The 16,829-nt window shown below is 37.4% G+C and overlaps 1 protein-coding gene across 1 annotated transcript; it reads right to left on the bottom strand.

The window, feature by feature from the left end:
• Positions 1–1,407: 1,407 nt before the first annotated feature.
• Positions 1,408–15,969, bottom strand: LOC129261632 (kinesin-II 85 kDa subunit). Its single transcript, XM_064099518.1, has 10 exons — positions 15,844–15,969; positions 15,153–15,350; positions 13,944–14,118; positions 13,344–13,445; positions 11,822–11,978; positions 10,451–10,742; positions 9,666–9,845; positions 8,766–8,968; positions 7,805–7,853; positions 1,408–7,139 (listed from the first exon to the last, which is right to left on the bottom strand). The coding sequence occupies exons 1-9, from the start codon at positions 15,967–15,969 to the stop codon at positions 7,808–7,810; spliced, it is 1,479 nt and encodes a 492-aa protein (XP_063955588.1). The 3' UTR covers positions 1,408–7,139; positions 7,805–7,807.
• Between the last annotated feature and the right edge of the window lie 860 nt (positions 15,970–16,829).

Consider the following 16,829-nt stretch of genomic DNA (forward strand, 5'->3'; position numbering starts at 1 on the left):
TTGTAAAATCAATCATCATTGTAATACAATCATTCTATGACCATTTATCATTTTATTCATTATCATAATTAATCTAAGATTTTATTATTATTATTTTTATCATTACTATTAATATCGTATTACTATCATTTTTTATTATTCACATTATCATCATAAGAAATTAAGTATTGCACATAGAGAAGCATTGACGCTTTGTATTACACTCATAAAAAATAAAAGGAGATGTTCGTTCATAATTTACCACTGGTTTACATATTATTACAATGTGAGTAGTTATAGGTCATAGTAACTGGAAAAGTAAGGCTATTGTGTAGGACGGCTAACAAAATGTAACATCACCATCATCTTCATCATCTTCATCATCATCATTGTCATCATCACCATCACCACCACCACCACTATCATCATCATCATCACCACCACTATCATCATCATAATCACCACACCACCATCATTATCCTAATCATCATCATCACCACCATCACCATAATCTTCATCATCATCATCATCTTCAGCATCATCACCATCATCATCATAATTATCATTGTAACCATCATTATCATAATTATCTTTACCATCATCTTCATCATCACATCCTCCTCCCCCTATTCATCGTCATTATCATCATCACTACATCTCATCCCGACCATCAAAATAATCGTTATCATTACCATCAACAACATTATCATCACCATCGTCATCTTCATCACCATCACAACCTTCATCACCATCACAACTTTCATCACCATCACAACCTTCATCATTGCCATCATTATCATCATCACAATCACATGCATCACTACCACCACAATCAATATCACTACTAACACAATCAAAATAAAGAAAGTTCATGATGTACATGTAGTTCTGTATCTAGTCTTAAAAATTCAAGAGTTATACCTCAACAGTCACATTTGCTCTGCGGCGGCTGTACGGCAAGCGAAAACAGCCGTTTTATGCATTTTTATTCAAACCACCTATATGTAGCTACTACAATAAAGTTAAACGGCTGTTATCGTCTTGCCGTAGAGCAAATGTGACTGAGGTATAAATTTACTTCAGCAAAGAAATTATCCGCATTGGCTGCACTCACCCAGGTGAGGTGAATGGGTATCTGGTAGGATATATTCATTGCATGCTTTTGCTCACATACAGTAGAGCAGCTCAGCTACAGCCAGGGTTCCAGTATAAGTATTAAGCGTAGAAGAGAATACATACCTGTATGCATACATACAGAAACTGTGCAAAATAAATGGACCTGTTGCTATAATCATCACCACCACTGACACAATCCCCTCCTTGCATAACCCCCCCCCTCCTTATCACCACAATGCTTTGCCAAATCCTCTTCTCATTGATGCATATTTTCATCTGGACTATTCATATCATTCAAATAATACATTTCCATTCAAATTTCATAATAGTTTATTGATATAAAAAGATGAACATTAAACAATTTAAAATTAGAGACAAAATCAACTTGAATACAGATTTTCACAGGACGGCACAAAAACGACAAGGTTTCTATTTGGACAGTTGCAAAAAAAATATAGCACAGAAAACAGTTGGGATCATAACAAACTTCAAAGCCACAGCTATCAACAAATGGCATTTTAAGAATAAGATGCATATGGAAAATGAAGAATACAATCTTTAAGCCCAGCACACACTATGCGACGCGAATGCACAAAGTTCCGAGAGCAACAAGTTGCCAATCACATCTCGGTGCGATGGCATCGCGGGCCAGCGCACACATTGCAAAACAGCTCTGTAACCAGAGATGCCAACTTTTGGAAATCAGAATTAGGGAGGATTTGCAACCGACACCAAATTATGTGCGCGTAGCGCACATCTCGAGCGCGGAGCGCTCGACCCTTGCGGCCGGGGTCGAGGGCCCGCCTTAGGGCCCTGGAAGCTCTGGGTTTCTAGATGCTCTCTGGTGCAATCTGACCCTTATTTTGGAGCATTTCACATGTTTTTAAAAAAACATTGTTCCCACTTTTTTGACATAAAAATAAAAATATCAAATATGCATTTTACATGTAAAAAAAATGAGGGGACAATAGAAGAAAAGTACCTGTTCAACTATAATAATGAGGAATTATCCTCTTTATTATTATTAAAGCGCGGGTAACGTCTTCCTCCTCGCTGGTCCCTTGCTTGGTGAAATAAGTCAACAGGGTACTAGTGGAGCTCGAAGATCTCGTCTTCGCAATGTCCGTATGCCGTTTGCTCCCTACGTGCTTCCGAATATCATCACGACCTCCGTGCTCAACTTTAATGTCCACGCTGCAAATTGTGCAAAATGCATGGTAGATTCCTCTTTCCGACTTCCGAATACACGGGTACTGGAGACTGTATTCAGTCTTATACTTCTGAGACCATTTCTTGGTCTTTTTTTGTTGATTTTCCGCCATTTCGTGTCAATATCAACCCATCAATACGCCGAAATCACACACCGATATTCCATCGCACGACTCGACAAATCCAGCGGCCGCGAGCGCACACGCCTCGCGAAGCTAGCCGGGCCTACCGGCCTGGTGCACAGTGGATTCCCGTTGGGCATATCACATGCACCAGCTTTTCGCTGCTCCTTATTTGTCTGCCTTTCACACAGAATTTAGTAGCAGCGAAACGTAATGGAGTTACTACATGCTTAAGTCAGCAGACGATACATGTACTTCCAATCCAATTTGATCAATGCAAAAAAAATCGTAATTTCGGGAGGATAAGGATGGTAATCGTAAGGGCGGGAGTTGGGATGAATTTTCGGGAGCCTCCCGATGAAATCGGGAGGGTTGGCATCTCTGCTGTAACGCGCTGCATCTCATGGCGCCTCTCCTGTGTGTATACTGTATGTTACAGCAAATTGGCCATGACGTCATCGTCTAGGAAACATCTAGTAAAATCGCAGAAAGATTTGGTCTGCAACAAAGCGGTTTGCGGTTGCAGCGTGATGTAGGTTGGCACACACTCTGATTTCATTGCAGTCGGATCTTAGTGCAATCGCGTTGCATAGTGTGCGCTGGGTTTTTTTATATACAGTGAATCTGTGTCCACATAAGTACTATTGCACACAAAGCTAATATACAACTAATTTCACACATTTGAAAGATATGTACATCATATTGGTATAAATTGGTCAGTAATATACAATAAATAACATCTAATATGCAAAGGAAGAAAATACAAATATAACATTACATTTAAGTTCAACACATACCAGGTGGGTGTTTCGTAAAGCTGTTCGTAAGATACTAATGACTTTACGCACGACTGGTGATCCTTTCTTGTGCTATGTGATATCCCTGTGTAATTGAGTTAAGACATAAGAACATGTTCCAGTCGTGCGTAAAGTTGTTCGTAACTTTACGAACAGCTTTATGAAACAAACACCCACCTGGGGGCCGTTTCATAAAGCTGTTCGTAAGTTAAGAGCGACTTTAAGAACGACTGGTGAACCCTTCTTATATGTGCTAAACAATCGCCAATTCAATACCATTTACTTCAAGAAAGGATCACCAGTCGTTCTTAAAGTTGCTCTTAACTTACGAACAGCTTTATGAAACACCCGCCAGGATTGATTTCAAATACACCCATTATCATAATAGTATTGCTCTGCATGTTGAAGTTCCATCAAATTTGCCAGCATTTTTATAATTTAGATGATATCATCAAAATCAATAAAGGTGTATCCTTTATGAATAATCATTACACTACAGTCTATAGTAATATTAGTAAATTTGATAGAAAGATATACACATAGCAGCTTAGTCCCTTTTACATTCACACTCATAATGGCAATGAAACTCTGAAATTTGCTAATAAGTGCGACCAGCTGCCACCCCAAACAAAGCAGGCAAAAAGTTAATTGACAGCAGATGAGATATTAATACATTGTATGTAATTCCTATCATTTAATCAAATATCATTTCTTTTTTTCACAGATGACACTAGCTGATTTTCTACACTCAATCCTCAGATATTTCTTGAAAGACTTAACACTAAATTATGCTCTGTGTGTGATTGAATACAAGCTAATATTATCTTTCAAATTTTGAAAAGACAAATTATATGGTTTTCAGCAACTCATTACACATGTTGCCCGGTCTTGTTTTAATGAATGGTAATGTTTTAGAACTAATTGAATCTACAAAATTCCTCAAGAGATCTCGAAAGAATTGATAAATAAAACCTCATATTCTCATAATTGACACTATTGTATTCTACTCTACTGTTACCATTCCGAATAATGGAATTTAAGCCTTGGAAAATGCCTTCGAGACAAAACTTAAATCCATACTTAAAATATAAAAAAAGAGCTGTAAGGACAATTTCTTTTTCTGACTTTCTGGCTCATACTTATCCACTAATTATTCAAACCAGTTATTGAAAGTAACAGCTTTATGTTATTATTTTGTTGGTATATTGAATTATTAACTAAATACACATGAATTACAAAGTGTACTTTATTGTTTGCTTGTTGAAAATCAAGAAATCCACGACTACCCAACTCGACAAGTACACAATTTTCCCATTTCCTCAGTTCATATTCTTCTTGCTCTCAATATATGTATCTTCACAGGGCCTTCCTTTCAAAATAATTTAGACAATGATACAATTCAATTGCCCTCATTGTATTCTTTTTAATGTAGACTAAAAAAGTTTCTATTCCAATCATATGTTTGTATGGAGGTAAATTATGTTTTATTTAACTAACTATCATGTAGACCTCTATATACTTTATGATTCTTCATTTGATTAAACTTTCTTCATTGCGTTTTGATTTTTTAAATTTTTTTTCTGGGAACCATATATACAAGCCATGTTTCTTAATAGGTTCCTCATATTTTGCATTATTCTATTTCTTTTGTAAAACAGTCAACATAATTTTTCATTATGTATTCGTTTTCTCAAGATGTAGGTTTCTGTGGAATGTGAAATAATAAATCAAATCAAATTTAAAAGGTAGTTTCACTCCTTTTCAATATTATCAAAACGATATCAAAGTCGATATCTTTGACACCTATAATTATACAACAAAAACAAAATAATACATTAAGTGAAATAGGTCAAGCCAATATTGATGGGATTTGTTAATTGACTGGTATTTGCTGAAACAGCGATGGTACTTTGCAGTCCCTATTAGACACAGTAGATGGATGATTCTTAATATGGGGCCCGTTTCATAAAACCTGTTATAATAACGAATTTGCACGAACAGATAAAAGCTACTGAAATCCTTCAATCTGATTGGCTGATAGTGAATTTGCTATAGTAATTGTGCATTTAGAAGTCTTATGAAACATGACCACGGTGTTGAAAGGTGGGTGTTGATTTTGTGGCAACACAAACACGATCCACAACACTGTATTAAGTTTGCAAAGAAACAACCTATAATACGTAACTTGAGCAGGGTAGACGTAGCCCTTTTTCAATCATAGATGGCTGGATGGTCTGTACGTAGACCGAAAGCTCCAGTCTCTGTTTCATCAGTTGCTCAGCTCAAGTGCATCTTGCTTCGCTGCACCTCCTCCATACACATAGACTGAAGTCATTCTTAACACTGTGTACAGGGGACCTACGGCCCAAAATATAATACTTGATTTTTACCATTAATACATTTATTATTTAAACAAGTGGAACTCCTCTGGCAGTCTCGCCTGCATTACGCGATTTAATATAGCAGCAGTGCTAACTTTGAAAACTACTATAAAATAATCATTCACAAAAACACCATTCATATAATGACATAATACCACGTTCATTGACCATAGATGACATTTGAACGGTGACTTAAGACTTGTCAACTACACCCATGTCCACATTTTATTCACTCTATCCATAAACTTTCAAAGTTATGATGGCAATTCAACAATTACCCCAACATGGCCTAAGTTTATTGACTAAAATGACCTTTGACCATGGTCATGTGACCTGAAACTCGTACAGGATGTTCAGTGATACTCGATTACTCTTATGTCCAAGTTTTATGAATTAGATCCATAAACCTTCAGAGTTAGGATGGTAATTTAACAAAGACCCCAACACGGCCAAAGTTCATTGACCTTAAATGACCATTGACCATGGTCATGTGACCTGAAACTCGCATAGAATATTCAGTGGTACTTGATTAACCTCATGTCCAAATTTCATGAATTAGATCCATAAATTTTCAGTTATGAAGGTAATTCAACAAATACCCCCACTTGGCCAAAGTTCATTGACCCTAAATGACCTTTGACCTTGGTCATGTGACCTGAAACTCAGGAAGGATGTTCACTAATACTTGATTAACCTTATGTCTAAGTTTCATGAACTAGATCCATAAATTTTTTAAGTTATGATAGTAATTTAACAAATACCCCCAACTTGACCAAAGTTCATTGACCCTAAATGACCTTTGACCTTGGTCATGTGACCTGAAACTCGTGCAGGATGTTCACTAATACTTGATTAACCTTATGCCCAAGTTTCATGAACTAGGTCCATATACTTTCTAAGTGATGATGTCATTTAAAAAACTTAACCTTCGGTTAAGATTTTGAAAATAATTCTCCCAACATGGTCTAAGTTCATTGACCCTAAATGACCTTTGACCTTAGTCATGTGACCTGAAACTCGGGCAGGATGTTCAATAATACTTGATTAATCTTATGTTTAAGTTTCATGAACTAGGCCCATATACTTTTTAAGTTATGATGTCATTTAAAAAACTTAACCTTAGGTTAAGATTTGAAGTTGACGCCGCCGCCGCCGTCGGAAAAGCGGCGCCTATAGTCTCGCTCTGCTATGCAGGCGAGACAAAAAAAATGATATATGAATAATTTTTGTACACCACCTTGGTGCATTTTTATAACAATGTAACAATCATCCAAAATAAAAACACCCATTTGGAGGGGATGATACATTGAGCCCTCACACTCTGTGCGAGATGGCTAGCCCGCCGTCTGCGTCAAGAAGTGTTTTAAAACTCCTCCAAACGGACAGATTTTAGCTGTCTAGGTACATGTAGATGTCGCCCTCTATCATCCAAAGGTGGCTGGATATGTACGCTAGTTCTCTGGCATGAAGACAGTCATCTACAAATCTCTGATGGTTTACGAATGCTCGCCAAGAATGCTTCAGGGAACTGAACTCTAAAAGAATAAATGAATAATAAACAAGCAAAAATATAAAATAATTGAGAAATGGCCTGGCAGTCAACCATGAATAATTGCATAAGATCAAAGAAGTAATCATGATAAACAGTCCTTCATTCCTTGTCATAAAATGAAGATGACTTTAAACTATCAGCCCTTAAAGTGTGGAAATAAAAGTGTGTCTGTAACTAATGAAGGGCAAGAGGGAAGACTTTTTGTTAATGTTAAAACATAAAACACCAAGTTTCAGTTTGATTAGATAACCATTAATATGCTATACAAAAACCTCAAACACAGGAGTTATCTGAAATGCCTGATAAATCCATACAATACTTCTCATAAGCTAATGTCTGCTAGCTCTTCCTTATTTGCTGTACCTTATTATTCATGGGAGGGGATTGATCATTTCAATAGGCTGGGCCATTCCTATGAAATAAACTTCCAAAAGACATCTGCAATATTTTTCCTCTTACCACCTTCAAAATTTCACTAAAAACCTGGTTATTCATGCAAGCTTTCAAGTATGTCTCCTTCTCCCCCCTCTTTTATAGGTTTCTATTCATTTTATTTTCTTTACTGTGCCATGAGCATTGTCTCATAATGGATACCAGTGCATTACTATTGTACATAATACTGTTAAGTGAAATAAATATTCATCTTACCATTTATTGTAAGAGAGCATCAATAGAGCTTGCCATCGATGCTTGCTTCCTGCAGACACAAAGCATGCAAAGTAGTCATTAATAATAATTCAATTCAATTTGAAGTCATGGTTTATCAAAAGATGTGTGATTTGCATAAAAAAACTGAATCGTACATGTTTTTATCCAGATGACATACAAATTTGAATGATTGGTGAATATGTACATAATATCAGAGAAGAAAACAAATGGATCTTGCGCACTATACTCCGTCCAGGGCATTTTTTAGAGTAAATCAATAACATGTGATGTTTGTGACACTTCGTTTTAAAGGGGAAGTTCACCCTGAAGAAATATTTTTTGTAAATAGCAGAAAAATAATCAGAATAGTGACATCCATAAAAAATTAAGAAATTTATTAGAATTTTAACTGTTTGATTTATGATGTCATATACGAGCAGCTGCTCCATATGTTATGTAATATAAAATGCATAAATTTCAATTTTTAATGGTTCATGATGATTTTTTCTTCTTTTTTTTTGGTAGGAACGGGTTTGAAGTGATTTGTCTATTGATATACAATATACTGAAGGTACAATAAAGACATTTTTCAATTTTCTGAGAAAATGACATTTCACTGATTTTTAACCATTCGATATGCTGGAAAGCTGCTCGCATATGACATCACAAACAAAATAATTATATTCTAGTAACTTTTCTATCCTTTAATGAATTTTCCTCAAACGTTCGGTAATATCTTTTATTTTTTTCTGCAATTTTTACAATAAACCTTTTGTCAGGGTGAATTTCCCCTTTAAGGCTTTTTTTACATTTTATTCTCACACAACTTTTACACACCACACTTGCGACATCAGGGTATGCGGTTTCAAAATGCATAACATATTAACACCTGTCAGACCCAACTTGATTTTGTGTACAAATCCAATGGAAATTCTATTGAGTCGCAAGATCATTCACTTACTTTTTGGCAGTCTTTGGTCTCCCTGATGACGTCTTTGGCCTTCCTGATTTACCCTGCGACGGTTTATATTTCATGCCACCACCCTCTAGGTTATATGTCAGGTAAACATTGGACAGATCCGCCTCGCCGTAGGCCAGGTTCTTGTCCTTTTCTGCGACAGGTGTCTGCTTGCGCATGTTGTTTCCTGTGTAAGCCACGCATTTCTAGGAAAAGGAACAGGGACAAGATACATTCAATCTACTTTCAACGTGTAACATGTCTATAAAAATGACAGAATTTAGTAGTCAACAAGTAAATATTAGTATCAATGTCCTGCTAAAGCTTTGGTAAACGGCCAATAGTGTAACTTATACTAGAGTATCAATTAAGGTTCCATTCATACAAATTTTGGTAGATTTTTTTCTGCGGTTAAATTAAAATTTTGCACTGTTTGAAATTTAGTGCCCCCTCTTGGTAACGTATCTATATTTAATTTAAAATTAGCCCTTAGTTACTGGATATCAGGAAGCTGCAGACCCCAAGATAATATATCCTGAAATTTTCTGTCAATTCTATGCTCAAGAAGGTAGAGGTTTTATTATAAAAGGAAAAAAAAATACATATATTTTACTTTCATTGGACACCTGATCAAATTCAAAGCCATGTCACCTGGTTGAATCATGCCTCCTTTAATTACATTTAATTGTTATTGCACAGCTGCCAACCTTAACAAGTTTCGGTATTTTTAAAGCTGGAAATCAGTATTTTCAAAGAAATACCATAGGACAACACATAAAACTGAAACTTTAGAAATTAATATTTTGCATGAAATCATCTGTATTCTCGATTTTCAGTACTTATCACTGAAATTCAGTACTATGTGACAACTCTGAATTTGGCATTGGAGAGGATATAACTTACGAGTTGCCATTCTCCAATGTCTTCATTCCAATGTACGTATTGCTCTATCATCTCCTGGAACTCCTGCGGGATGAAGCTGTCGATGATGAGCATGGAAAGACGGAGCTCTCGACTCAGCTCTCTGACGTTCTCCAGCAAGGCTTCCATCTCCCTCTGGTGCTCCGCTTGCATGTCAGCGACCTGGTTCAAAGAAGGAAATGATCATCCAAAATAGATTATTTTTTAGAAGATTGAAACAAGAAACTATTTGAAGACTCTGTGTGTGGGTGGGTGTGTGTCATTGAGCTTTTTTCATACTTCCATGTGCCAATCAGTATGATTATTCGCGTCTGGAAGCGACCTTTAAAATCACTAGGTTAGGCCCAATTCACTGTTTGTTTGATTTTTTGTTTTTTATTACGGTTAACCTCCCAGGATATTTCAGTGAAGACTGGTGGACAGCCAGAATAAAGAAATGCATAAGAAATTCAGTGTCACCAAAGACTATGAATATCAATCTCTTTTCTTGACACTATATTTCAAAACCTTAAATCAATTAAGAAAAGCTTTGAAAACAAAAATACCAAGTAGGATTTCTCAATTTTCTTATTTGAATTTAAGAGCCCGAAACATTACAATCCCAGTTGCATGGGCGTATCCATTTTGTTCTGTCTGCACTTTTAGTTACTCAATCAGAGAATTACCATGGAGTAACATCCCTCTATGGGTGTCACTGATTATGTTGGTACTAACATCAAAACGTTTAGAAACGTAGCTCTCCTGCTTGTGCTGTACGTGTATCTCACCTCTGATTTGGCCTGCATGAGCATGGTCCAGACCTTCTTGAGCTTCTTGGTCTTTCCATGGGCCTCGTCCTGGAGACTGCTGTACTTCTCCTCGATGTCCAGGCGCTCCTGCTCCTTCTCCTCCATCATCTTCCGCATGGTCTCCTGCTTGGCCACGCGCTCCTTCATCTCCAGGGCAGACTGCTCCAGGAGCCGCTCCTGCTCCTCGGACTTGGCCAGGAGGTCCACCCCGCCCACGATCAGTTTCTTTTGGATGACGTTGAGCTTCTCGTTTAAGATCTTCTGGTCCTCCCTAAAATGTGAAGAGAAGGTAGGGGTAGTTGAAGCCATAAAAGAAACATTCTCATTCCCCACATTGTTGTTCAGATCTGGCCATTGCCAGATCTGAACTACATTGCATACTTTTTTGTGATATTGTGAAGAATCATCACATTAATCTTATCCCATTGTTAACCAGGGGCGGAATTCTGAAAGCACAATTAGCGCTCAATTAGCATTTTGGCATGGATGCGTTGCGCACACTTGCAATAGTACAGGTTATGACCGCGCGATGACAGGTGGATGAGAAAATCAGAACATGTTCGAAATTGAAAAAAAAAATAAGGTACAAGAAAATGAGAGAGAAAGGGACAAGACAACAGAACTTCAAAATAATAACAAATCTCTATGTATCTCTAATGCAAACACTTTTAGCATTATTTTCCAACAAAATTTTTTTTGTATCGAGCGCTGTGCTGCAAGCCAGCAAAGTGAAGAGACACTGCACATAAATTCTACATTGTAAGAGCGCATTTGATTGGCCGACTCTGTTCGGTAGGGGCGTGGTCTAAAGGGAGATAATTGAGCACTAATAGAGTTTTCAGAATACGAATTTGGAGGTCCATTAGTAATCTATTTAATGGGGGAACTTATGATGAAAGTTATGAGACTTTTCAGAATACCCACCCAGGGGCATAGATTAGCGGAGAACATGCATTGTAGACCCACTGCATTTGGAGGTCCATTAGTAATCTATTAAATGGGGGAACTTATGATGAAAGTTATGAGACTTTTCAGAATACCCACCCAGGGGCATAGATTAGCGGAGAACATGCATTGTAGACCCACTGCATTTGGAGGTCCATTAGTAATCTATTAAATGGGGGAACTTATGATGAAAGTTATGAGACTTTTCAGAATACCCACCCAGGGGCATAGATTAGCGGAGAACATGCATTGTAGACCCACTGCATTTAGGATTGCTCTGAATCTGGCAGTCTGTACAAAACCTTTTACCCTAATCTAGTTTGCTTGATATGCGTGCATGAGCAATTGCCACTAAAAGACACGACACAAACTTTTCGGTTGGGTGCCCCATCGTTGGTTACTCACTGTGCCTTGTGAAGTTCACTCTCTCTCCTCTGAAGTTCCTTCTCCACCATGTTCCGATCTTCCTGCTCCATGTCCTTCTTCTCTTCCAACGCTTTCTTCTCTTCGTCGATCTTCTTCTGCATGGCAGCCATCTTCTCCGGCGAGAGCTTTCTTTTGCCTTTGAATGGGAAATTGTGTTGACGAAAGAACAAAACCACAATAAAACCACTCTCGACGCCTGTGACACAAAGCTTAGAGATGATCATATATTTGAATTGTAAAATTGATTGCACATATTGATCAAAGCAATGAATTGTAAGAGATAAGCCCTATGATCAATCGCTACGCTTTGTGTTACAGGAAAACCCACAACTCTTTGGAATTTTGGAGTTACATTCACTTTAATTTCATTTTTTCTAAAATAATATGAACTTATTTTAGTATTTGAGGCACAGAAAATTAAAAAAAAAATTTGCATGACAAATCGAGTGCGTAGCTTTAGGACCCCTTCTACATCAGTTTTGTAATATTTTCTTCCTGGTTTATGATCTTTAGAATGTTTGCCACAAATTAGTGAGATATAATTTGTTCAAATATTAAAATTGGCACAGTTTTTATCGTTTGTAAATTAAGTGCGTAACTTAAGGTCCCCCCATGAGGATTGAAATGTACTATTTTGTGAGACATACATGTAGATGTGAACATGGTCAAAGGCACAATTCTTCAATATCATATGTGTTGTTGAAGAGATAAACTTTAATAACCAAAGAGACTGAAGTCGCCAAGTCCATATGAATAAGCAGGCAAAAAAAAAAAAAGTGGAATGCCTCTGGCAGTCTCGTCTGCATTACGCCATTCAATGTAGCAGCAGTGCTGACTTTGCAAAACAACTATTGAATAGTTATTTTTTTTAAACCCACAATTCATATGTAAATAAAATACTATGTTCATTGACCCTAAATGACCTTTAACCTCGGTCATGTGACCTGAATCTCAAGCAGGATGTTCAATGATACTTGATTACTCAATGTCTAAGTTTCATGAACCAGATCCATAAACATTCAAAGTTATGATGGAAATCATCAAATACCCCCCAACATGGCCAAAGTTCATTGACCCTAATGTGACCCTAAATAACCTTTGACCTTTGTCATGTGACCTAAAATTCTGGCAGGATGTCCAGTGATACTTGATAACCATTATGTCAAAGTTTCATGAACTAGGCCCATACACTTTCTAAGTTATGACATTTCAAAAACTTAACCTTTGGTTAAGATTTGATGACACCGCCAACGCAGTCGGAAAAGCGGCACCTATTGTCTATACAGGCGAGACAAAAATTCTTATTTTTTTTTATTAAAAAAAAAAATCAGGGGGGGTGGCTTCTTTTCAGAGCCTACTTCCTAAATCTGCAACATTTGCAAAGCTTTAACATTGCAGCAAATGGGGATTTTTCCAGGTTTTTTTTGAGCATTTCAAGTGCAAATTGCCCCGAGCCCTTGTAATTTTTTACCCCTGGAAGAAAGACAAAATTTCAACTCACTTTTCTTGCCCCTCCTCTTCTTCTTTTCTCCTCCTTCCCCCTCTTCTTCTTCTCCACTCTCCTCCGAGCCGGACTCTCCATCATCATCCAGTCCTTCTCCAGCTGAAAAAAAATAGTTGAAAGGCACATTACTTGAGTCACTCCTCCATTTGGGTGTATATCTCACTTAAATCAATAAGACAAGTAAAGTATGTGAAACATAATCTTGTGTTTTAACGCATGTAGTAATATTCAGTTCTGCCAAAAGTTTCTACCATTCCAATAATAATGACAAAAAATAAATGACATGACATGTTGAAAAAGTAATAAATTAAAAGCATTTACTCCTTATATTCACACATAAGCTTATATCTATTTCTCATTGATTTACTGCAAATCACATCACTGAGGAAGACAACAGTTCAAAAACTAGCAGAAATTTTCAAAATACAAATGCTTATTTCTCTTTAGAACATTATTAATGTAGCAGTTAAGATGTGATGTCGACGATGCTACTGCTGTCAGAAAAGTCGCGCCTTTATCTTGCTTCTGCTACACAGGCGAGATAAAACTAGAAGTCCCATGGAAAATGCAAGATTTGCATTCCCTATCACTACTCACATTCGGAGATCTGTTTCTTCAGTTCCTCAATTTCTTTCTGGAACTCTCTCAAGAGGGCGTCCTTTGGATCCTCATTGATCTTCGCCTTGTTCTTGATGTTCTTAGCTCGGTTGGCATACCTCAGGGTGCTAATCGTCTCATCATAATTGTATTCAGCGGGTCCTATGTTGGCACACTAAGGAGACAAAAATGATGACAGATACATTTATTATAAAATGATACACAATCGCCAGGATACATTTTCATCATTCATATATTCTTGTTTGTGAAAGCCCAGCTAAAAACTCACAATTTGTTAGCCAAAATTAGTTGATGTTTTTTGTATATATATATATATATATATATATAGTATAATCTTATTGTACGTTTTACATTGATATCTTGAAAAAATGATCAATCCATTTAAAAGCTATGATTAATGATGAAGAATTCAGTTAGAGAGTAACAACAGAAATCCAGGTATGAAGACTGATGTTCACTCAAGCATAAGATGTGTATACTGCACAAAAAATCCAATGAAACTCTCAGCAATCTTCTAAAGACCATTGTCTTATCGACAGGCTGATCCTTTAAAGGGCATACGAACAAGCAGCCTTAACAGCCCAACCTCAAGTCCTTGACTACTCCTATCTGGCCAGGGCTACTACCCACAATGCAACATTCTGAGCAGAATAGTCTTATAGTATAGTCCCACTTGAAATATAACATAATTCCTTCAGCAAGGAATTCATCCACAGTGTGCTGCACTCGACCCAGGTGAGGTAAATGGGTACCGGCAGGAAATAATTCCTCAAAATGCTGTGTGCACCTGAATAGGTAGCCTAGCTTAGCCGGGTTATAGTTATAGCAGGGCCCGCTGGGAGAACAGTTTTTCGGAACTGAAGTGGCTACCCTGGGTAAATATACCGTTATTATTATTATCATTATTCACTACATGATACAGTTATAGTGCAATTATTATGTTACCAAAATAGCAAAACCATTACCTATCCTCTCAAACACTTTTTAGTTTCTCTATACCAATAAATTCATATATGCTAATTTATCCTCTGTAATACTAATAGTAATCTCAAAAGGTATATTTCAAGACCAACTGAGGTTAACAGTCAACGAGAGACAACACAAAGTGTTGGTCCGTTCACTCCCCCTTTAAGGTTTTCCTTCATCTATTATATCTGCATCTTTGATGGCTGCCACCATCTAACGTACCATCACAGTCTTGGCATTGCCTCCAAGGGAGTCCTGCAAGAGCCTGGTTAGTTTGGAGTTCCTGTACGGGATATGAGTGCTCTTGCCGTCCACCAGCGATGAGATGACATTACCCAGGGTAGACAGGGATAGGTTGATCTTGGTGGCTTCCTTGAGGCGTTGCCCGGTCGCGCCGGTCTTGGTCTGTCTCTCAGAACCCTACAATTAGAAACATAAATGAACAGAGTTAGAGTTAGCAATGATTTTAAAGGTAAATTGTGACATTGGTTTAATTCAATTTTTTAAAATATATTTCGCGCTTTGCTTTCCGCAATATTGATATACAAGTTCTGATTCCTAACAATGCCTGGATTGGCCAGAATGTACTGTTTTGTTTTTCCAAAAAAATAAAATAGATGAGAAGTCCCGAATTGTCTGCTTTATTTGGAAGTATGGTTAATCGAAGAAAGGAAATATGAAGAGCGCCACCTTGAGACCAAATGATTCGATAACTTCCGATCAGTGCAAGACAACACCGCCCAGATTCGTGCCGTGCGCACAACATTTACTTTGAAACGTACGATCGACCTTGATCACATTGTCAACAATACGGGGAAAGTCCCGCTTTGCTGCACATTGACCGCGCAGACTGAAATCAGGGTTGTTCTGTTCCTATATTTCCTTCGATTTCGTAGAAAGCGTGTGTAAATACGGAAGATGCCTTGGACGTGCAGGCCCCTGTAATGCACACTTTCAAAGAATCAGATACCGCGGACATGTCAAATCCTTGGTCAAACGTGCTTCGTGCAGTGACCATCACGACAATGACGTTATGCATGTTCAGCCCGGCTACCCCCACTTCTTTCAAATTGCGGTGATTTGGGTTTGTGTGTGTATATGAGAGATTTTTTCCTTTCTCTCATATATTTCGTTTCTCTCTTTATTACTTCCTCAGTGTATGGAAGGCTAGGCAAGCAGGACGGGAGGCGTGTAAGGATGCTTGTGAAAGGGAAAGAAAATGGCTATTCGTATTTCTTTCTTCCTTCCTTCCTTTTTTTTTTCTTTCTTATTTTCTTTCTTTCTTTCTTCCTGTTTAGTTACATTTTATTATACACAACTTTTCCTTTTCTAATTCCGTTCACTAAACTGTTATCACGTTTTTTTATTTGCTCATTATGATTCATATCACGTGTTGTATGATGTCTTTATTTATGATACTCTTGAAAAAAAGAAGGAAAAATAATAACTGTGCGTCCTATATAGACTACCTCTATCAGTAAATTACAGCCTCCACCTACAATACCGCGTGCTCTGTTTTTTGTAATATATATAGCCTACTATTCCGTTTCTTTTATTTTGAGGCCAGCTATAATAAAGGTTACGAGCCGTTACGAGTCAATCAATGACATGTCAAGCTGCCTACGTGCTTGGGTCGAAGAACATCACGAATATTGTTATATTTTGGGGATTTCATTTCATCTTTCGTTCCAATGGGGTGTATGGCTTTACGATTTAAAAAATCTGCTCGCGGGCGAGCATAAATGTAATTTTTTGAAAGTATATTCATGATTATTATTATTCCTCACCCTTTTTCTTTTTTCTGTCTTTATTTTCTCCCCCGGGGGGGGGGGGCACTCGACCAAAAAAAGTGGTAGGGGTGTGCCGCTGGCGAGACTAAAAACGGGGTCTTGGAGCGGG

The sequence above is a fragment of the Lytechinus pictus genome, chromosome 5 (genome assembly GCF_037042905.1).
Source record: "Lytechinus pictus isolate F3 Inbred chromosome 5, Lp3.0, whole genome shotgun sequence".
NCBI lineage: Eukaryota > Metazoa > Echinodermata > Echinoidea > Temnopleuroida > Toxopneustidae > Lytechinus > Lytechinus pictus.

Bases quoted from the DNA above. Each gene is read 5' to 3' on its own strand.
- LOC129261632 (XM_064099518.1), bottom strand. From the start codon at position 15,969: ATGCATAACGTCATTGTCGTGATGGTCACTGCACGAAGCACGTTTGAC. The intron at 11,979-13,343 runs GTGAGTTGAAAT...TCCCATTCAAAG, and splicing joins GAAGAGGAGGGGCAAGAAAA to GCAAAAGAAAGCTCTCGCCG. The intron at 10,743-11,821 runs GTGAGTAACCAA...TTCACATTTTAG, and splicing joins AGTGAACTTCACAAGGCACA to GGAGGACCAGAAGATCTTAA.